Source organism: Cervus canadensis, chromosome 10 (assembly GCF_019320065.1).
Source record: "Cervus canadensis isolate Bull #8, Minnesota chromosome 10, ASM1932006v1, whole genome shotgun sequence".
Taxonomy (NCBI): Eukaryota; Metazoa; Chordata; class Mammalia; order Artiodactyla; family Cervidae; genus Cervus; species Cervus canadensis.
This window is the reverse complement of record NC_057395.1, coordinates 53,032,852-53,053,799: the sequence shown is the minus strand read 5'-3', so window position 1 is coordinate 53,053,799 and position 20,948 is coordinate 53,032,852. Positions and strand designations below refer to the sequence as shown.

The following is a 20,948-nucleotide window of genomic DNA, read 5'->3' as shown; positions in this document are numbered from 1 at the left end:
GTCAGAAGGTTTGTACAGTTGTCTGGGCAGTTGTTTGAGAGGACTTGGCCCAGGCCAGGCGGGAAGTGTAACGGAGGCCCCGGTGGGGATGATTTTGAGGAAGGAGCCGTGCGGGATCCTAGGTTCGGGCCCCCGGGCGAGAAGGGGCGGGTCCTGGGCTCAGGGTCAACGGAAGGGGCTGGTGGGACCTGGCCCGCGACGCGCGAGCAGCGCGCGCACCCTCAGGGGAGCAGTTTCCGGCCGGAACACTGCCCAAGGACTGGGAATGGCGGCGGAAGTGCAGAGAGTTCAGGGAAGACGGCGCGCCTAAGCCCGTGTACTCAGACTGGCTGCCGGCTGCGGACACGGTGGTGGTGTGTGAGCCAGCCTGGGGCGAAGTCCTGGGGACCCCGCTCGTGTAAGGCTCCCCTCGGAGACCCGGGCACTGGAACCTGTGCTCCAGCAGCGACTTCCGGCACTGCAACTCCCGACAGGCCCCGCGCCGCCCTCAGGTCGCGCGCTGGCGATTCTGCCGCGCTGGATTGTGGGGCGCGTAGTGCCCAGCTCTACGCTCGCGGAGTGGGCCGGGCCGGCGGGAAGGGCAGCCGGGCGGGGTTTTGGAGCGCGGGCAGTTAGTTCCAGTGTCTAGGCGAAACCAGGCCTCGGGAGGCCGGGTGGTTTGCTGGGCGCCGCACGGATTTGCGTCCCAGGTCAGAGCAGCACACGTGTTCTTTCGCTGCCCGCCTGGGAGGGATGGAGATGGCCCAGAGAACCGAGGGTGGGAGCCGCCGGGGTGGGAGGTTCCAAGCCGCCCAGGCTGTGGGGGTGGGGGGGAGGCGCTGCTGGATACTGGGGGAGGTCAGTACAGTGTTATTGCGGGTGGAGCACGTGGAACTGCACCTGCATCTCTTCTGTTGCGTCTCCAGGAGCTCGGTGGAGCTGTGTGGGGTGGGAGAACAGGGCAGGGACGACACCTCTCCGAACCCCTTGTGATGGGATGTCACAGGCTCGCCTTTGGACCTGTCCGCCGGAGGCACTGCCTGCCTGAACTGATGAAGTGGCCTGGCACTCGGGAAAAGCTCGCTAGACACAGGCTTGTTGTCATTTCCGTCTCTGCTGTAGGATCTCGCGTGGAGAGAGGCGCCGTGTCCCCGCAGTGCAGGCTGGCATCACTTGCCTGGAGCCGCTGAGACTCTGAGATGTTCAGAGGGGGTTTTGTCTCGCAGACCCACACAGCCTGTACTTCAGCCAACCTCTGTGTCCCCCCAAGAGTAGACCAGTATGCCCAAGATAACCCTGAATGGTGTGACAGTGGACTTCCCTTTCCAGCCATACAAATGCCAAGAGGAGTACATGAGCAAGGTTTTGGAGTGTCTGCAGAAGGTGAGGCTGCAGACTGAGGGGCTTGTACCTGGGGATGGGTCAGCGTGGGTAGAGTCTCTGCAAAGACCTAACGCATCAGTACATGCACCTTCCTGTTAACTCTGGCCAGGTCCTACTTGTAATGCTGCCCTTATGGATGTGGGCCTTAGCCATAAATAGGGCTCATGTTTTAACTGGGGTAGGAGAGATGCTTAACAAATAAATCAAAAAAAGGTAATTCTGGGTGGTGATGAGTGCTGTGAAGAAAGGCATAAGGTGGTAGGCTTAAGAGCACCTGGGGGACCTCACTGAGAAGGTGGTGTGTGAACTGAGGCCCAGTGATGAGGAGCAGCCAGCCATCTGAGAATCTGAAGGATGTATTTCCACACAGAGGGGCAGCTGGTACCCAGCCCTCATCTGGGGAGGTCATTAAACCTCATGGGGTGCAGCTAGCATCCTGCTGGGTTTCTGGGCATGCCCTTTTGTCTCTGCCCAAGCCCCCAGCCCTCGAGGGCTGCATCTGCATCTGGGCACGTCATGTCTGCCCAGGCTCCCCACTCAGGCTCCCAGCTGAGAGCTATGTAGGCCATCAGATCTCATCAAGATCGTGTAAATGCTTGGATCCAGAATTATAGAATGGAACTCCTATTTTGAGGCTTGACACCTAATTAGTCATCTTCCTATTTATAGCATGTTAGAAGATACTGTGGTGTTTGGGGTAATGCTCTGCAAATTGTTTGCTAACGTGTACTGACCTAACCTCCAGCTTTTGGTTTGGGAGTGGAAAGGTCCTGTGGAATTTTATGCCCCCTGCTGGCTGCTGGGCTGGTCTCAGGTGGGCTGTGTGGCCTGCGGTGCCTGCCCCCTGCTCCCCGCTGACCCTGTTCCCCACCCCATTCAGAAAGTGAACGGCATTCTGGAGAGCCCCACAGGCACGGGGAAGACACTGTGCCTTCTCTGCAGCACGCTGGCCTGGCGAGAGCACCTTCGAGATGCGGTCTCTGCCCGCAGGATCGCCGAGAGGGCGTCAGGGGAGCTCTTCCCCGACCGCACCTTGGCGTCCTGGGGGAACGCCATCCCGGAAGGAGATGTCCCAGGTGATGCTTCCTCCGCCCCACTCCTGGCCTCCTGGCAGGGAGGTGGGGAAGGAAGGGGGGTTTGTAGGTGCCACGCCATTTCTCATCGTCCTAGCTGTAAACCTAGGGTCAGAGCCTTACAGAAAAATGAGACCCACTGCAGAGACCCACTGCTCTGCTTCCTGGTCATGAGTTCAGGCACCTGATGCTTAGCTGTCTGTGGTTGGACTTAGCTGAGTGCCTGTAGCCGTGACCTGTCCTTCCTTGTGCTGGGCAGCCTGCTACACGGACATCCCGAAGATCATCTATGCCTCCAGGACTCACTCGCAGCTCACGCAGGTCATCAGCGAGCTCCGAAACACTTCCTACCGGTGGGTCGGGGGGTGGTCTGCCAGGACTCCACCCTGGGACACCTTTACTGGGCTAGAACCCTGAGCTCCTTGTGGCCATCAGGATGTCAGCTGTAGGCGTGGGTGGGGCAGCAGAGGTGAGGCCCTGTGTCAGAGCTCCCTGCGCTTCCTGCAAGAGGGGCTGTGTCCCCTTCTTCCAGTCTCCCATGAGAGGAACGTGGAGGTGGAGGGGCCTTCCAGAGGCCTGCCCTCATTTCTCAGCCTCACCTCCTCACTCACCCTGGACCCTGACTCAGGCTGGGCTAAGCTGCAGGGAAAGCCCCTCTCAGTCCCGGGGCAGATTTCTGCCCTGCCTGCCCCCTCTGGTTGCCTGGGTGAGTGAGCCAAGCTTCCCAGTACAATTCACGGCTCTTGCCGCTGGATGGCACTGGGGCCCCCGCCCTCTGATACTTGGGCCCCCGCCCTCTCTTCTGCCAGGCCCCGAGTGTGTGTGCTGGGCTCCCGGGAGCAGCTGTGTATCCACCCTGAGGTGAAGAAGCAGGAGAGTAACCATATGCAGGTGCGTTCCTGTCCCTGCCTGTCTTCTGTGGTTCTGCTGCTGCTGCTTTGTGGGGGCTGCCCGGGCTTCAGGACCTCAGCTCTGCCCCTGGGAGAGGGGGTAGGGGAGCAGGGTGAAGAACTGGTGGGGTGCCTGACTGGTGGCAAGTGGAGGGCAGGGTGCAGTTGTCACACAAACCCAGACCTCATGTTCCCCCAGGTCCACTTGTGCCGCAGGAAGGTGGCAAGTCGTTCCTGTCACTTCTACAACAACGTGGAAGGTGAGAGGGCTCGTGGCGGCCCTTCAGTGCGCATGCTGCAGGGTGTGGAGTGTGGGTGCCTCTGAGGATCGAGCTCGGCGGCCTCCTATGTGCAGGGGCACTTGGGCTCTTCCGTGACTTTGGCGAAGGAGCTCACACGGGCTGAGAGACTGGGCTTTTCGGGAGGGTCCCCGCCATGCCCAGTAGGGGAGGCTCCCCAGGCCTAAACTCTCCCTTCTAGGAGTCTGGAATTGAGGTGCCTGCCAGGTAGGAATGCCAGTGTGAGCAGCCCCCAGGACAGGCTAGGTACTGGGTCTCTGGAGAGCATTTCTCTTGGGGTCTCAGCCGCCTTCCACAGCAGTTTGTGGGTCAGCTTGCTCCTCTGCTGGACCAGCCCTCACCTGCAGCATCCCTCACCTCACCTGGAAGAACCTTGAGGAGGGGAGGGGCCAGGAGGCCAGGGTGGGGTTGGGAGCTGGGGGGAGCTTTTGGCCTACAGAGGAGGCACCCTCGGAGCTGGTGCCTGCTGGTCCCTGGGCTGCAGACCCCGGCACTGCCCCAGGCCCGCTCCCACTGCCCTCGGCCTCCTCCCCCGGATCTCCTGTTGGTGCTCAGCCTCAGCGTGGGGCTGCCTTCTAAAGCACAGAGCAGGGCTCCCTCGGGACTTGCTTGAGGCTTGGTGCCCTCCCTGGGGGTTGCCTGGAACCATTCCATCCCGGGTGACCCCTGTGGTCCAGGGGGACTCAGTGGGCCTGAGAGCCTGTGTTCACTCCCACGCGTGTCCCCAGAGAAGAGCCTGGAGCAGGAGCTGGCCAGCCCCATCCTGGACATCGAGGACTTGGTGAGGAACGGGACCAAGCACAAGTAAGCTCTGCTCTCGGCCGCCCCAGGCTGGGCTTCCTCCACGTGCAGAGGCACATCCGTTTCTTTCCTTTTGAAATCACGAAACTAACGTTGTTCGGTATGACAGTATGTGGCAATTGTGAGGACTGTGAAGTGAGAAGTGAGGCCCTTCTTCCTGGCCCCCAGCCCCCCTCTACTCCCCAGGCATTGAGCTTGTCTTCCACCTGATGTGCCCCCCACCCCCGACATCTGCTGCGACCTCAGGGATTCAGGGCTCTGGTCGTGGGGGCACAGGCCCGCTGTCCCCTTTCCTCCCACCTCATCCACCTGCCCAGGAGTGGGCCTGGGGCTTTTGTAGATTTTACACGAGTAAGTGGTCCACTCACACGGTTGAGGACGGATGTATGAGGGGTGGCAAGCCTCCCTGCCCGTGCAGTGCTCCAGCGCCTCCTCATCTCCAGGCTGTGCCCCTACTACCTGTCTCGGAACCTGAAGCAGCAGGCGGACATAATCTTCATGCCCTACAACTACCTGTTGGATGCCAAGGTGAGGCCTCAGCCTGTGCAGCTGACAGTGCCTGATGGCAAGAAGGTCCCAGGCTCAGAGGTGCCAGCGAAGAAGCCCTTACTGGTTCTGGTTCCAGTATTAGACGCTCGCTGGGAGCCACAGGCTGGTGCCGGGGGACCAGCCTCCCTCATCAGCACAGCTGGGTGGGTGGCGGGAGTGAGGGACTGCCCGGGGTCCATGTCCTCCCACTGGACACCACCGGCAGCCCGGGCACATCAGCCCCAGCCCTGCATCCCACCTCTTGCTGTAGAGTCGTCGTGCACACAGCATTGACCTGAAGGGGACGGTCGTGATCTTTGATGAAGCTCACAATGTGGTGAGTGTCTGGGGGCCTCCTGACATTGCCTTCCTAACACAGAACAGCTGGGCCATCCTGTCCAGACCCCTGTGCCCCACTGTCAGGACCAAGCAAACTTGGGCAAGGTGGGCTTCCAGCCTGTGCCCACCATTTCCACACAAGACCCCAGACTCCTCGTGCCATCTCTTCCTTCTCTTCCCTTTGTCCCTGTTGGCTGCCTCCGTCACCTGCTTGCTCCGCCCCACCTGTTCTGTGGCCTCTGCCAGGGCCCAGGGACCGTGTCTCCAGGAGTGGTGGGCCTTGACTGGGGTGCTGGAGGAAGACCACTTGGGGAGCCTGGCACCCTGGGACAGAGGTGGTCACCCTCAGCCCCACTTGAGTCCAAGCAGTTGTTGCCATGTGGGCAGTGGGCCCAGTGGGCTGGTTTTGACTCGAGAGTAGGTAGAAGCCACAGTTTAATGGGAAATTTATTAATAATGGCAACTCAAAATAGTTTTTCAATACTGTCTGGACCAGACGTCCACCTCTGGGCCAGTTTGAGAGCTGGCCTTGAGATCACAGGGTGGGGCTTGGGGGAGCTCTCACTTCCTCTTCCCTCTGCCCCCCGCCCCACATCTGTCTCCTGGAGCCCCATGACAAGTGGACTTGGGCTCACAGGAGAAGATGTGCGAGGAGGCTGCATCCTTCGACTTGACGCCCCACGATGTGGCCTCGGGGCTGGACGTGATTGACCAGGTGTTGGAGGAGCGGACCAAGGTGGCGCAGCAGGCTGATCTCCACCCGGAGTTCAGTGCAGACTCCGCTGGGTCAGGTGAGCTCGCAGTGGGGACCACAAGTGGGACGGGGGCCAGTCTGCCCAGCTCCCTTCTTTCCATTCGGCTTCTGGAAACATCAGTTTGTCATTCTGTGTAAGTAGCTTCTCAGCTTCACAGACTAGGGGGTGGGTAGCCCAACGAGTCAGCACTTTCTCAAGTCCTTGCTACCATCTTCCTGGGGTATGGATCTACTTCTGTGTAGACATGAAAACCAGGGGTGTTAGCTATAGGGATGTTCAGTAACAACCTGGGAGCATTGTGCACATGAAATGTCCTCTTCTCTGAGCCCTCACCCCCTTTTTCTGTCTCAGCAGTGATCAGGGTGTGTGTAGGGGTCTTGGTGGACGAGATTAGTGTGTGTACACGGTTAGTGTGTGTGGTTAGTATGTGCATGGATTCTGCACGACCTTTGGTAGTTAGTGATCCACGTTTTGCTCACCCGGACCACTTGGTAGCAAGCGTTTCGCTGTTGAGTTGTTGTGGGTTTGTTGCATTCACGCCTGCCCTGTGGGCATCTTCCACATCCCGCTGTGTCCTCACACAAGCTGCAGCAGGGTGTGAATAGCCCTTGCTTCCCAAGTCCCTACAAGGGACTGGGACATGTGGACAGACTCCGGAGGGAGCAGAGGCCCCTTCTCCCACCAGGCTGCCTGCTTCTGCCCCACTCTGTGAGGGTCTCGGGTCCTTTCTTGTCACGCTCACAGGCTGTGTTGGGGGGAGAGCGGGTTTGTAAATGGCTTTATGTGTTTAACACAGAAGTTCTCAGACATGTCAGCTTTAGGACCCTTAATGTTCTTAAACTTTCAGTTCTGGAAATTTACTAAGCTTTGTTTTTGTGAGTTACATCTACAGAATGTTATTGGGTTAGAGGTGGAATCTAAGGAACTAAACGAAAAACTATTCTGTGTTTCCCCATGTTATGTGTCAGTTTCCCAGGCCTGCCCTAACGAAGTACTGTACCCAGGCAGTGCTGGGGTCAGGTGTCAGCCAGGCGGTTCCTTCTGTGATTCCTGGGGCATGTGCCCCAGCTGTGGTAGCTGCTGGCAGACCTGGGCTTGTAGACACGCCACTGCAGTCTGGCTCCATCTTCACACCGTGTCCTCCCTCCTTGGGACATCAGTCACTAGATGAAGGCCCAGCCCAGTCCACTGGGACCTCATCCTAACTGTGTCTGCAGATAAGGTCACATTCACAGGGATCAGAGTTTAGGATTTGAACATAACTTTCTGGAGGGCACAATTCAATCCAGAACATGTTAACTTAAATAGCCATTTTGAACATAAGATAATTGAATCTTGTAACGTGATAGCACACGTCACAGCTGTGTTCATTTCCCAGTGCTGCTAAAGGAAATACCCAGATGTGGCTTGAAGCGGCACATGTGTTCTTTCACGGCCCCCAGAAGCCCAGGAGGGTCTTCAGCACCGGCTCCACTGGAGGCTGTAGAGGAGGTTCCGTCTCCTGGCCTTTCCCAGCTTCTCGGGGCAGTGCCCCATCTTCTTTGACCCTTTGACGACCTGCCATCCTGCTTAGGGTCCCCAGACAATCCAGGGTGATCTCCCCATCTCCAGGTCTCAGCATCATGGTGCCTCCAAGTCCCTTTGCCTCAGAGCTGACATAGTCAATAAAGAGTAGCTCCTGCTCGCCACAACTAGAAAAAACCCACGAGCAACAAAGACACAGCACAGCACAAAAATAAATAAAAAAGAAAACAAAGATATTTCACAGAACAGGAGGAATTTTTTGCAAACAATATATCTGATGAAGGGTTTGTATCTAAAGTATGGAGGAAACTCAACAAAAAGACCACCCAACCCAGTTAAAAAGTGGGCAGAAGATATAAACAGACACAGATGGTCAATATGCTCATGAAAAATGGAGCCCATTGGTCGTCAGGGAAATGCAGATCAGAGCCGTGATTGGTGTGTGTCCCTGGGTCCCTCCGAAGGTGACCCCTTGCCCCCACCCAGCTCAGGCTGCTGCTTCCTGTCCAGTTGGGACAGCGTGGGTTTCAGGGCCATCTCTCTTCTGTGGCATCCTGCCCTCCATGCAGCATCCAAGTTCCTTAGGGCAGCCGGTGGAGCTGGAAGTAGGTAGGTTTGTGCATGTACGCTTTTCCCTCCCCAGAGCTGAACTTGGAGCTGGAAGACCTCGCCAAGCTGAAGAGTAAGTGCCTCTCTTCTCCTGCCTGTGCCCTGGACCCCCACAGCCCCAACCTGATAGCCCCCTCCCGCCACAGTGATTCTGCTTCGCCTGGAGGGGGCCATCGATGCTGTGGAGCTGCCTGGAGGCGACAGCGGTGTCACCAAACCTGGGAGGTGAGGGCCGGAGTGGGTGGGTGTGCGGGGAAGGTCTTGGGTCACAATGCAGGGAGTCTCCCCATCCCGGAGGCCCTGGAGTGGCTGCCAGCATCTAGTTTGGTCCTTGAGAAAGTTGGGACCACTCGCTTCTCTGGTCCAGCCCTCTGTCTGCGGTTGTCTTTTAGAATGAAGCGCCGCCTTCTGTTGGGAGGAAGAGCAGGTGTAACTCCTTGCGTGCTGCCAGCTGTGCTGGGATGCGGGCCCTGAGCTCCTCCTGCTCTGCTGTGCTGAGACCCTCTAAGGGCCCAGTTGCTCCCCACATGGCCCAGGCGTCTCCTAGGCTTGCGCATTCGCAGGTTTCCTCAGCAGTTTCCACTACCTACCTCCTCCCGACTCTTTTTCCAGAACTGCTCCCTGGATGCCCTGCCCAGAGCCTCCACTCCAGAGAGGCCTCCATGTGAGGCCTGAGCCCCAAACCCAGGTCTTTCTCTGGGTATGCAGGTCTTAGGCCGACTGCTTTCCTCCCCACGGGGGCTTTTGAGGGGAGAGTCCACTCCCCTCCAGCTTTGGGCCTCCCTGGAGGCTCAGAGCTTGTTTGCAAGTGAAGGAAACTTAAAATGCCTTAATGGCTGTCAGGTTCCCAAAGTGCAGCCAAGCCACCTCTTTCTCGTAGCTACATCTTCGAGCTGTTTGCTGAGGCCCAGATCACGTTTCAGACAAAGGGCTGCATCCTTGACTCCCTGGACCAGCTCATCCAACACCTGGCAGGACGTGAGTCCCAGCCACACACTGGGGCCACCCCTTCCTCTGGCCCACTGACTGCTTTCTGATTGGGAGGCTGAGTCCTTAACGTGTCTGATGGCATATGTTCCATAAAGAGCAGTCTTCCTGGTCAGCCCCTTTCAGGAAAGAGCATTGAGGGGCTGGGTGGCCAGTGAACCGTGGGCCCCCCCCCACTCTCTCCTCCAAACCTCCGTGCTGTTTCCACCCAGAGGGTTCCCCAGGACCACTCCCCATTGGTCTCCCTGTGGGCGCCCAGCCTTGCTGTGCTCTTGGCCCCTGGGCAACCCCAGCAGCCTCTGTGCTTGTCCTGCTGACCCAGAGGAGACCCCCTGGGAAGAAGGGAGAACTGTCTTCTGAGGGCATGCCCCTTGCGTTCACCACTGCCCCCCCAGGTGCCGGGCTGTTCACCAACACGGCGGGCCTGCAGAAGCTGGCGGACATCATCCAGGTAGGGACTGACTGCCGCCAGCAGGTGGCGCCTCTTCTCCCCGATGGAAGGTGGGGGCTTTCTTCTGTGGGCCTCTGGTGGTGCTAGACCAGCGGAAGGGCCAGCTGCCCCAGCACATGCTTCAGGTCAGCCCGGCAAAGCAGGGTTCCTCTCACTCTAGGCACCCGCTTCAGGCCGTCAGGATGGGATCAGGCGAACAGCGGGTCCCTCAGATTTTCGGACAGGCCTAGCCAGCTGTTGGCTCTTCTCATTTCTTGCTGACACAGCTCTTCAGAGGAAAGTTAATGATAAGTGGATCCCAGAGTGGGGGGGAGAGGGGCACAGATACTGTCCCCTGTTGTTGCTGGGCCAGCCTCACCCAGAGGGTGTCCAGACATGGATGGGGTGAGTGTGTCCAGGTGACGCCTGTGAGCACTGGTGGGGCCTAGGGCCCGTGTTGGGATCAGTGGTGGGTTGCACATCCCTGGGCCAGGCCAGCCTCTCTCTGGACTTTGGGATCTTCTTGGAGGTGCGGCAGCCGAGGCCCTCTTGGCCACGTGCAGACCCCACCTTCCCTAGGCCAGGGGATGTCACGTGCCTCTGGGTCACTGGTGTTCCCACCTCCTGCCCCTGATGTGCCATTCTCCTCGGGCTCGGTGGAGGCACTTCCTCCACTCAAGTGGACAAGCTGGGGCCTGTCTTCTGTTAGCTGGGTAGCTCAGGGCCTTTGTTCCTCCTCGCTGGGCCTTTCAGCAGAGGCCGCTCCCTGGCCATTGCTCTTTGGGACATGGGCACCAGAGGCCCTGTGTGGCATGTGTGTGGCTGCCCAGGCCGCAAGGGGTCACGGTGGGGGGGGGTCCCTGGCTGCGTATGGGCTCAGTGGGTCACCTGCCCAGCAGCACCTCTCACTGTTACCCCACCATGTCCCCCTCCCCAGCCCTTGCTGTTTCCAAGACCGCAGGCCCTCTTCCACTCCACTGCATGGGTGGCATCCGCGGGCCCCCTGGCCACACCCACAGGTGCTCGTTATATTGGGATGTAAGATGAGTAACTGCCGGGTCACACTTCCTCCAGCTGGAGGGGACAGGACATGCCAGCAAAAGAGAATGGCCTACAGGCAGCAGAGGACGCTGAGTCACCCGCGGGGGCCACTTAGAGCAGCTGCCAAAGGAGATTCCAAAGCCACGGGCTTAGTGGTGTTTGGGCTCCAGAGAGTCTGGGGCAGGGAGGAACCCGCTCCATAAATGGGTATCCGGGGAGGGGTGGGGCTGCACAGGCCTGGAACCCAGGGCCCTGCAAGGAGGGGCAGGAGGGGTGGGCAGAGAGTGCCACGAGGGAGGATCCACTTGGAAGGGCATAGCCAGGGCCCTGTAGTCAGGACTTGGGACTCCCCAGAGACCCAGCAGGCATGATGAGTCACCGCATGGATGGTGGAGGCCTTGGACGCCCGCTACCCTGGCACGGAAGTGCCATGAGGAAGCAGGCAGAGCCCAGGCCTGAAGGACCACACGCTAGAGTGTCCTCCTCTGTGAGCCTGACTGCCTTTCCAGCCCCTTTCCTGCCTCACAGACAGGACAGAGCCCCCAGGGTGGAGTGCCAAGCTGCCGGCGGGCTGGCGCCGGAGCCCAGCCAGGAGGGAGACACACCTGGCTCTCCCCCACCCACCCGTGTCTGCGTCACTCAGCACAGGGCGATGGCTCTGTGGTCTCAAACTTCTCCCATCCCTTGAAGTATAGGAGCTGCTCTGGGGCCACGGCATGGGTTTGCAAAGAAAGCCATGGCCCCAGAGTGGCCTTACCTGCCAGCGTGGCCTCCGCTCTGGGATGGAGTCGTGTGTGAGGACCTGTCCTTACAGGCAGATACTTCGGTAAATTACTAGGCCAGGTGTTTTGCCATCTGGATGATGGAAAAGCTTCTTAAAGCTCCTCTTGCCCTTGGCGCTTACTCCTCACAGGCTGCACTGTGCCCACGAGCCATGCTTCTGGGGTCTCATATAGGGTCGCAGGGTGCCTGCTGCTCCTCTTGGCCCGGGGCCCACGTCCCCTGGGCCCTGTAGGAGTTTGCCGCGAACAGGGTACTGATCCATTTGTAGGAAGGAGTGGTGGATAAAGCTTCTGCCTCCAGCTGCTGGTGGTGCTAGTCTCCTGTTCTCCTAGGTACCGGGTAGAAGTCGAGGTTCTGTGGTCAGTGTCCAGCCCGGCGTGAGGCCCCTGGGAGTGCGAGGCTATGGAACGCGCTGTTCCTTCTACACGTGTCTTGGCCTTGTCTGTGCCGGCTGGGTGTCCGTCGGCTTGTTCCTTTTCTGTGAGAGCCTTTTGAGCCTCGGCCATGACTCCTGGACCTGTGGCCTGTTTGGGGGCCAGCCGGGGCTCTGTGATGTCCAGCGGGCTTCCCGAGGCTCGGTCTCTGCTCTCCAGGGTGGCTGTACCGTCTCTTCTGGAGGAAGTGACATCTGTGTCTTAAATATTTCCAGTGTTAAATACTTTCTGTTGCTGTTGAGAAAGGGATCTTTTTAATGCACCGGTGCTTGTGTATGAGAAACCTATTGAATTGTATCTGTTGGTCTTGTGTGAAGCTGTCTCACTAAGTTTTCTTTTCACTCTAAATGTTTGTCATTCTGTTTCCTGGGTTTTCTAAGTGGACAGTCATGTTGTTTGTAATGTTTAGTGTTTTGTACTCTCTGTCCCAATGTTTATCCCTCCTGTTGTTTTTTCTTGGCTTGTTGCATTCACAAGAGTATAATTCTACTTGTTTTACTTAGGGATTAATTTCATCCTTTTAGTTCTCTGAGTAAACTGAGGTCCTTTGCCCTGGCCCTGAGCCAGCCCTGGGGGAGAGGGAGAGACGAGCTGCTGACCTGGGCCTGGTGCCCATGAGAGGTGCGGACTGGCTGCCGAGGAGGGGCCAGCAGGACTGCTGTGTCGCATGGGGCAGCTCTCTCCCCTCAGCCTGTTGGCTTGGAGGCAGTGGTGGGTGATGACCATGTCCTAAGTGCCTGTCTCTCCTGCGTGGGAGCAGCATGTCAGGAGAGGCAGTCTCGGGTGTGTCCTGCTTACCTCATCCCTCATCTCTGCCTTCCAGATTGTGTTCAGCGTGGACTCTGCCGAAGGTGACCCTGGTCCCATGGTGGGGCTGGCGTCTCAGTCCTACAAGGTGGGGCTGCCTCCAGGATGGGCTCCTGAGCGGGGCCTGGGATACATGTGCACTCCTGGGATACTTGACAACTCTTGGGACACCTGTCCACTCCGCCCCTCCAGGTGCACATCCACCTGGATGCAGGTCACCGGAGGACAGCTCAGCGATCAGACGTCTGGAACACCACAGCGGCCAGAAAGCCAGGTACAGCTCCTCAGGGGCAGGGACACGCTCCCCCTGAACTGGGGTGGCGCCTTGTCCAGCTGTGGGCTCCTGGCCGCCTGTCAGTCCAGCCTTATCTAGGTGCCATCCACCTGTCTTCTGAGAGTCTGAACAGAGAAGCCAGAGTGCCCCAAGGCTGGGCTTCTGGTCCCCTGCATCCTCCATGGTCACTCCTGTCATTGCTGGGGCAGACTCACCCAGGACAGTATGGGCCTGGGTCCGCCTCCATCCTCCTCACTGAGGGCAGGTCCCATCCTAAAGGTTGAAAGAGCCTTCTCTGGTTCACTTCTGGAAGTGTCACTGCTGGCCTGTGATGTGGCTGTGACCCCAGAGTCGCAGTGCCAGCATCCGCGTTTGCTGTTTCCATCTCGGTTTGTGGAGCATGGAGGGCAGGCAGGCATGTCTGTCCCACAGGCGTCTGTACTGGCTTGCTGCCTCCTGGGGCTGTGGGCCCGCGCCCCTCCCTTTTCTGCAGTCCTACCCGGTGTGTACGGAGGGGACTAGCTCTTCACACCCTGAGCCACAGGGACCTCTGGGGTTGGAGTGGGCTGATCTTTCTGGAAGTGACCTCAGGGCCCTCCTCCTCTGACCCCGGGGTGCTGAGGGGCTTCTCCGGTGTGCTTGCTGTTCCTGGGCTCCCGAGGAAGCACTCAGCCCCAGGCTCAGCTCCTGACTCAGGCAGGCCCCTGGGCAGACTTGTACACCCGGGCCTCAGGGCCCAGCGCCACTGGTCAGGGAGGCTGGTCGCTGTGTGGCTGGTGGCCGGGCCTCATGTGCACCCCCTGCAGGAAAGGTGCTGAGCTACTGGTGCTTCAGCCCGGGGCACAGCATGCGTGAGCTGGTCCGCCAGGGCGTCCGCACCCTCATCCTCACCAGCGGCACACTGGCCCCCGTGGCCTCCTTCAGCATGGAGATGCAGATGTAAGGGCTTGTGCCCCCGGAGAGGGGTGGGAAGGGTGTGGCACATCCTGAAGCCAGCCCCCTGCCTTGGGCCGCAGGGTGCTGGGGTTCAGGATTTCACAGGGGCCACCCCCTGCCTCCCTCCAGCCCTTTCCCAGTCTGCCTGGAGAATCCCCACGTTATCAACCAGCACCAGATCTGGGTGGGGGTCATCCCCAAAGGCCCTGATGGAGCCCAGCTGAGCTCTGCCTTCGACAGACGGTAGGGGGCCTGGTGGGCCAGCTGGGCAAGGCGGGCAGTGAGTGCCGGCCCCTCATGGCAGCAGCCCCCTGGTTCTCTGCAGGTTTTCTGATGAGTGCCTGTCTTCCCTGGGGAAGGTGCTGAGTGAGTGCCCGGGTGCCCCCCCAACTCCCGTCCTGCCTGGTCTTCTAGCGGGGTGGGTGGAGGGGCTCTGTGGACACCTCTCCCGCTGACCCAGGCCACGGCACTTACAGGCAACATCTCCCGCGTGGTCCCGCACGGGCTCCTGGTCTTCTTCCCTTCCTACCCGGTCATGGAGAAAAGCCTGGAGTTCTGGCGGGTGCGTCCTCCCTCCAGTGTTCTCTGGGACGGGGTGTGGAGGGGGAGCCCAAACAGCCAAGAGTCTACAGGAGGGCCGGGCGTGCACCTTGTCTTGAGAAGTCTCCTCCCATAGGCCCATGACTTCGCCAGGAAGCTGGAGGTCCGGAAGCCCCTGTTCGTGGAACCAAGGAGCAAAGGAGGCTTCTCAGAGGTCCGGGTCCCAGGCCCCCCACCCCAGGCTGCCCTGGACTCAGGCCACCCTCAGGCCCTGCGTGGCTGAGGTCCTGTTGGCCTTTTAGGAAGTTTGGGCTCAGGGATGACAGCAGCAGACCCCACCCCACCCCTCCCGCCCCAGCCCCAGACCCTGTGTTTTCTGGGAACGGTGAGCAGTTGCTGGGTGTCAGTCCAGGTTGGCCTGGAAGCTGTGCCATGAAGGAGCTGCTTGGGCCTACTGGCCAGCCTCCAGGCTGGGGTGCTTTGTCTTGGAGGGTGATTCCTGGGGCTTGCTCAAGGAGGTGGAGGGGTCAGGGGCTGGGCTGGGCTGACGAGCCTCCCCTTCCAGGTGATGGAGGCTTTCTACGCCAGAGTCGCTGCCCCCGAGTCCAGTGGGGCCATCTTCCTGGCTGTGTGCCGGGGGAAGGTGAGGCCTCAGAAGACTGGGTCCCACATGCCTGCCCTTCCTCCCCACCTGAACCCTGTGCCCAAGGGGGTTGAGGGGTCTTGACCTGGGGCTGTACCATGGGCAGGAAAGGCTGGTCACTTTCCTCAAGCCCCAGGTCCAGCGGATATGGGAAGCTGTGGCCCTTTTGGTCCTAGGGGGTGGGCCCTGGGGTCCTGGAGTGTGCAGGAAGGACAGAGGAGGTTCTGGGAATGAGGATGTGGTTGTGGGGTCTTGGGAGCGATGGACTCCAGATCCAGCCTGGTTCAAGGTTGGAGGGTTCTTCCACCCTGCTCTCCTGGGGGCGTGTGGCCATGAGGGTTCAGACCCAGGGGGACCTTTAGGGAAGGTCCAGGGCTTGATGGAGACAGACGTGCCTGCTGCCCTCCAGGCTAGTGAGGGGCTGGACTTCGCAGACATGAATGGCCGTGGAGTGATCGTCACAGGCCTCCCGTACCCACCCCGCATGGACCCCAGGGTTCTTCTTAAGATGCAGTTCCTGGATGAGATGAAGGCCCAGAGCGGGGCTGGGGGCCAGGTGAGATGCGGGGCTGGGTGGGGCTGTGGGCCATGTGAGGGGCAGGGCTGGGAGTGGGCTGGTAGTGCTCCAGCTGACGTGATGGAGCCCCTCCCCCCCGCAGTTCCTCTCTGGGCATGACTGGTACCGGCAGCAGGCATCCAGGGCTGTGAACCAGGCCATCGGGCGGGTGATCCGGCATCGCCACGACTATGGGGCCGTCTTTCTCTGCGACCACAGGTGCAGCCCCTCCCACCGAGCTCTGGGGCCAGAGCCCCCACCCCCGACACCAGAGGGGTGGGCAGTGGGGGTGCAGGGTTCCTAGACTGAGGCCCCATCACCCTGCAGGTTTGCCCATGCAGACACCAGAGCCCAGCTGCCCTCCTGGGTGCGCCCCCATGTCAAGGTGTATGATAGCTTTGGCCATGTCATCCGAGACGTGGCCCAGTTCTTCCGTGTGGCCCAGAAGACCGTGAGTCCCCAGCCCCAGCTGGATGAGCCCTCATGCCCACCCCGGGGAGGGGCCGGGTGTGACCCCTGACCCTCTGTGACTGTCTAGATGCCTGAGCCAGCCCCCCGGGCTGCTGCCCCAAGTCTGGGCGAAGGAGAAGGCGTTGTCTCAGTGTCTGTGTCACCGGGCCCCCTCCCCACCAGGAAGGCCATGAGTCTGGACGTGCATGTCCCCAGCCTGAGGCAGCAACACACGGGTGTGTGTGACGGTGGCACAGCCGGGTGGGGCCCACAGGGTGGAGGGCGGGCCGCCTCCAGCAGGTGGGTGACCTGCTGGGACTGATGACCCGAGTGCCTGGTGAGCATTGGTGGACTTGACTGCCCACGTGCGTTCCTGCAGGCTCGCCAGTCACCAAGGATACTGAGGGCAGTCTGTGTGTGGAGTACGAGCAGGAGCCCGTCCGTGCCCAGCGGAGGCCTGCAGGGCTGCTGGCCGCCCTGGAACACAGTGAGCAGCTGGTCGAGGGGCCTGGCGACAAGGCCCTCCCTGCGGAGGAGGAGGTGAGGGGCTGGGCTCGCTGGAGAGGGCATGAATGGCTTGACCCTTGATTCCGTGCAAGGGGGCTGAGGGTGCCCTGCTGCTCAGAGTAGTGTCCGTGCTCTAGGGCCCTGAGGCCTGGGTCGGACACAGCTGTGTCACCTTCAGGCCTGTGGCTGCTCTGCCCTGTTGGGCCCTCGTGAGAAGAGGCCAGTGGAGGAGCAGCGTGGCAGGAGGAGGAAAGTCAGGCTGGTCAGCAGCCCGGTATGTGAGCCTTTGGCAGACGCGGGGTTCTGGAGGGAGCCTCTGGCTGTATGGCTCCGAATGGTGCAAATGGTGCACTGGCCTGACTTGTCTGTCCTTGCTGGGGGGCGGGCTCTGGAGTGGCTGGGGCCCAGGGAAGGAAGCTGGGCAGGCCTGAGGGTGGGTGCAGGGGTGGATGGGGGTGACAGACCTGTGGCATGCACTGCACTCACCCCCATCCCACCTTGGCCTGCTCTGACCCTGTCCCAATTCTACTGTGAGAACATCTCAATCTGCACTCAGCTCTCTGAAGTAGCTCAGAGGCCTGTGTGCCCTTCACTGCCAGTCTCATGTCTCCTCCCAGGATCCCTGGGCAGCCCCCCACTCAGGGCACTCCCACCACACTTTGGAGCCCTACAGACTTGTCAGATTCAGGCTTTTCATTTTGCATTTGTTTTTGGTAGCGTGGTGAAGTTCACACAGGCCCGTGGGCTCCTTCCCAGAAGTTTCCGTCTTCCCAGCTGGGCAGGAGCCAGGCCTAGCCCTTTGGCAGGTTTGGGGTGGCGCCTATAATTGGGCTGTCTCCCCTGGCCTGGCACGAGCGTTCAGGCTGACGTGCCTGAGTGTGAGGAGTGTGGTGTTCCCTGCCTCGGATAAAAGCCGTTAAAGAACAGCTGAGTTAAGTCCCAGAAGCTCCGGAAAGCCCCAGATGCCACTGCCTCTGTCCATTTTCTTTGATTCTGGGAAGAGCCGGGCGGTGCCCAGGGGACTGACACTGAGGGGGTGGCCTGGGTGCCAGGAGCCTGGGACTCTGCAGGCGGAGCTAGGGGACAGCCTGGGAGCCTAGATGGTCCTGGTCGAGGGTCTGGGGTCAGGACTGGGGTGTGCGGCAGAAGTGGGGCACAGGAATGTTTGAAGTACGGCACATTGAGAAGTGTCCCTTGCTGTGAGCGGACGGTCTAAGCCAAGAGTGCCCACCGCAGCAGCCCCTGCCGTGGGTGCTGGGAGCTCTGCAGAGGAGCAGGAGCTGCCAGCCAAGAGGGTGAGCCTGTGCTGTCCCTCCGCTGTGCTCGGTAGGCCTGATCACCTCGGCTGAAGCCAACCAGGGGGTTACCTGCTGGCTCCTCCTGGTGACCACAGCTGGGCCAGGCCAGCCAGGAATCCTCCCCGGCAGCCCCAACAGCAGCTCACTGTCCCTGTGGGTGGGAAGGGTCCGCACCACCTGACAGGTGCTGGGCATGTGTGTGCAGGAGGGGCCAGCAGCCAGCATGGACACGGGCAGGGCCAAGCTGTTCATGGTGGCCGTGAAGCAGGCACTGAGCCAGGCCAGCTTCGACACCTTCACCCAGGCTCTGCGGGACTACAAGAGCTCCGATGACCTTGAGGCCCTGGTTGCTCGCCTCAGCCCCCTCTTTGCCGAGGACCCCAAGAAGCACAGCCTGCTCCAAGGTGCCTTGGCCTGCACAGGCTGCCCACTGAGGGTCCTGCCCTGGGGGTTGTGCTGCAGCTGTGGGGTGGGGGCTACCAGGGTCCACGGTTGACCTGCTCCCTGGAAGAGATGCAGGTGGCCCCCCAGTGGTGGCTGCAGCCACAGGGACCCGCAGGCCCAGAGCCCCACCCCTCCCCTCCCCACAGGCTTCTATCAGTTCGTGAGGCCCCACCACAAGCAGCAGTTTGAGGAGGTCTGCCTCCAACTGACGGGCCAAGGCTGCAGCTCCCCACATAAGCACGGCCATCCCCAGAGGCAGGGGGCACAACTGACCCTGGACTCCAGTGGTGAGCTGTCCTCTGCCTGGGTGGGACCCTCAGACCCAGGTCCGAGAGGAGGGTTGGTGCCTGGCTCTTGAGGTGGGCCCTCACATGGCCCAGCCTCCCTGTTCCTGAGGTCCAGACAGGTGACCCCACTTTGGGGGTCATGGGCCCTTGGAGCACACATGGCGCGGGCCTCATGGAGCCTGGGCCTGGGGAGTCCTGGAGACCCGCCTGCCCCATCTCTACTTGGAGAGGCCCTGCACATCCAGAGCCTAGGAGCTGCTCTCCCTGTGTAAGGAGGTGCCCACCTCTGGACGAGACTTCCCCCAGGATAGTTGTCACGGTGCTCTGGGATCAAAGATTCCAGCCTGAGTCACCCTTTGCACACCCCACCCTGTGCCTGCCCCCCAGGAAAGAAGCCCCACCCTTCCCTGCTGTTGTGGTGACCTGAGAAGAGTTTGAGGCCAGGTCTCCCCTTGGAAAGACCTCGTCCCTCCTGGGGCACCCCTGGGCCCTCAGGGACCAATGGGACAGCTGCTTGTCTCTGTTTCTTCAGGAAGGAAGGAGTCTGACCCCAAGCTGACTGTGTCCCAGGATGCAGCCAGGCGACTGAACCCTTGCGAGCAGCTGAACCAGGGCCGGCCCCACCTGGCCTCTGGGCCACTCCCCGCAGGTACTGATCTGAAGAGGTTTCAGGTTAGAGTCAGGAGCAGCAGGAAGACCCTGGGGAGGAGTTGCCGGGGGCCACTGTGGCTCTGATCTCCAGAGCAGGGCAGGTTGGTGTGAGCTCCTGGGAAGCTGCTGGACTGAGACGTCACTGTCCCATCAGGAGACTCCAGCTGCCCACTGCACAAGGGATCTAGAGCCCCTGGAGCTGAGAAGCAGCACCCATCTACTGTGAGCGCCTACCTGGCCGACGCCCGCCGTGCCCTGGGGGCTGCTGGCTACAGCCAGCTTCTGACGGCACTGACCACGTATAAGCAGGATGACGACTTTGAGAAGGTGGTGGCCGTGGTGGCTGCACTCACCACCGAGAAGCCTGAGGACCTACCCCTGCTACAGAGCAAGTGGCTGGAGTGGGGGTGGGAGGGGGCAGGCAGCAGGGCTGGCAGTGGAACCGGCCTGAGCCATGCTCTCTGCAGGGTTTGGCATGTTTGTGCGGCCACACCACAAGCAGCGCTTCCGACAGATGTGTGTGGACTTAAGTGGCCCAGGGACCCAGGCTCCAGGACCCCAGGAGGGGAGCTCTGCCATGCCTTCTGACCTTGTCCGCGAAGCTCCCAGTCCAGGTAGGGCCTCCTGTCTGGTGCTCCTGCTGCCCTGTCATCCAGTCCCCCTCAACCCTTGCAGGGTGGGCAGGTGAGCAGCAGGGAAGCGCCAGGGACCCTCAGACCTGCTTCATTCTGTCTCTAGGCCCCAAGAAGACCCAGAGCAAGATCTCATCCTTCCTTATGCAGAGGATGGCTGAGGACACAGGGGCTTCTGGCCCACCCCTCAGTTTCCCCCGAGGGCAGGCGCAGTTGGAGTGGGGTAGGTCTCCTGGGAGGAGCTATAGGGACTGTTGGGAGTGGGGGCTGGGATGCAGCAGGCCCATGGTGCTCACATCAGGCCCCTTGCAGCGGGCGTGGCATGTGCAGGCTGCAGGGCGGAGGACGTGGTCTTCTTCAAGTGCCCCTCCTGTGACTTCCTCCGCTGCCAGGCCTGTTGGCGACAGCACCTCCAGGTTGGTAGACAGGCCCCGTGGACACGGTGGTGACCCTGTGGACAGTAGGGGTTGCCCCCCATAGTGGGGCTGAAGGGTTGGGGGTAGGGGGTTCCTGGCAGTGTGTCCGGCCCTTTGTCTCCACAGGTCTCTAGGAAGTGCCCTGGCTGCCGTGCTGCCACGAGAAAGCAGACCCTTGCGCAGGTCTTCTGGCCAGAGCCCCAGTGAACAGGGAGCCCCTCTGGGCACTCTGCGGACCCTGAGGCTGCCCCTTGTGGGGCACTGCCTGGACACTTGCCTGTTGGCTGGGGGTGGGTCAAAGAGCCTGCCTGACAGGGAGGCCAGTCCAGTGTCTGTGGTGATGACCCTGAGATGGCAGTGGGATCTGGGTCCCCTGTGGGAGGCCCTGAGGTCATCTTGGGGTTTGGGGTGGGTCCACTGGAAGGTGCTTGCCCAGAACTTGAGTGGATGCCAGCCTCTGGGCAGAGCCCCCATAGGAAGAAAAGGAGCCTTGCTCCTTCTGGGGTAGGGGGGTGCCCTCGGCGGACCAGCTGTTCACCAAGGGACAGAGATGTAATAAAGCTGCTGGCACTGCTGGACGTGTCTGCATGTCCTGGGCTGGTTGGAGGGGTGAGGGTTCCAGGGGGGATGGGGGCATCTGGGCAGTCTCCCT

The 20,948-nt window shown here is 60.6% G+C and overlaps 1 protein-coding gene across 2 annotated transcripts; it reads left to right on the top strand.

The window, feature by feature from the left end:
* The first annotated feature begins 244 nt into the window (after nt 1-244).
* Nucleotides 245-20,871, top strand: RTEL1 (regulator of telomere elongation helicase 1). Of its 2 annotated transcripts, none has more exons than XM_043479985.1 (36): nt 245-397; nt 1,102-1,362; nt 2,243-2,438; nt 2,695-2,788; nt 3,245-3,326; nt 3,525-3,585; nt 4,353-4,428; nt 4,869-4,953; nt 5,225-5,290; nt 5,930-6,083; nt 8,215-8,253; nt 8,327-8,405; nt 9,061-9,158; nt 9,563-9,618; nt 12,679-12,750; nt 12,855-12,936; nt 13,743-13,875; nt 14,002-14,115; nt 14,198-14,238; nt 14,349-14,434; nt 14,549-14,626; nt 14,978-15,055; nt 15,465-15,611; nt 15,715-15,830; nt 15,939-16,062; nt 16,150-16,297; nt 16,441-16,601; nt 16,747-16,842; nt 18,171-18,270; nt 18,457-18,597; nt 19,130-19,246; nt 19,403-19,636; nt 19,716-19,862; nt 19,987-20,103; nt 20,193-20,296; nt 20,423-20,871. In XM_043479985.1, the coding sequence occupies exons 2-36, from the start codon at nt 1,261-1,263 to the stop codon at nt 20,501-20,503; spliced, it is 3,705 nt and encodes a 1,234-aa protein (XP_043335920.1). In that variant the 5' UTR covers nt 245-397; nt 1,102-1,260; the 3' UTR covers nt 20,504-20,871. The 2 variants fall into 2 exon arrangements, with proteins under 2 accessions (XP_043335920.1, XP_043335919.1); XM_043479984.1 differs by having other exon boundaries at nt 18,072-18,270.
* Nucleotides 20,872-20,948: the final 77 nt, after the last annotated feature.

Bases quoted from the DNA above. Each gene is read 5' to 3' on its own strand.
- RTEL1 (XM_043479984.1), top strand. From the start codon at position 1,261: ATGCCCAAGATAACCCTGAATGGTGTGACAGTGGACTTCCCTTTCCAG. The intron at 16,298-16,440 runs GTGTGTGTGACG...GCGTTCCTGCAG, and splicing joins CCTGAGGCAGCAACACACGG to GCTCGCCAGTCACCAAGGAT. The intron at 18,271-18,456 runs GTGCCTTGGCCT...CCCTCCCCACAG, and splicing joins GAAGCACAGCCTGCTCCAAG to GCTTCTATCAGTTCGTGAGG.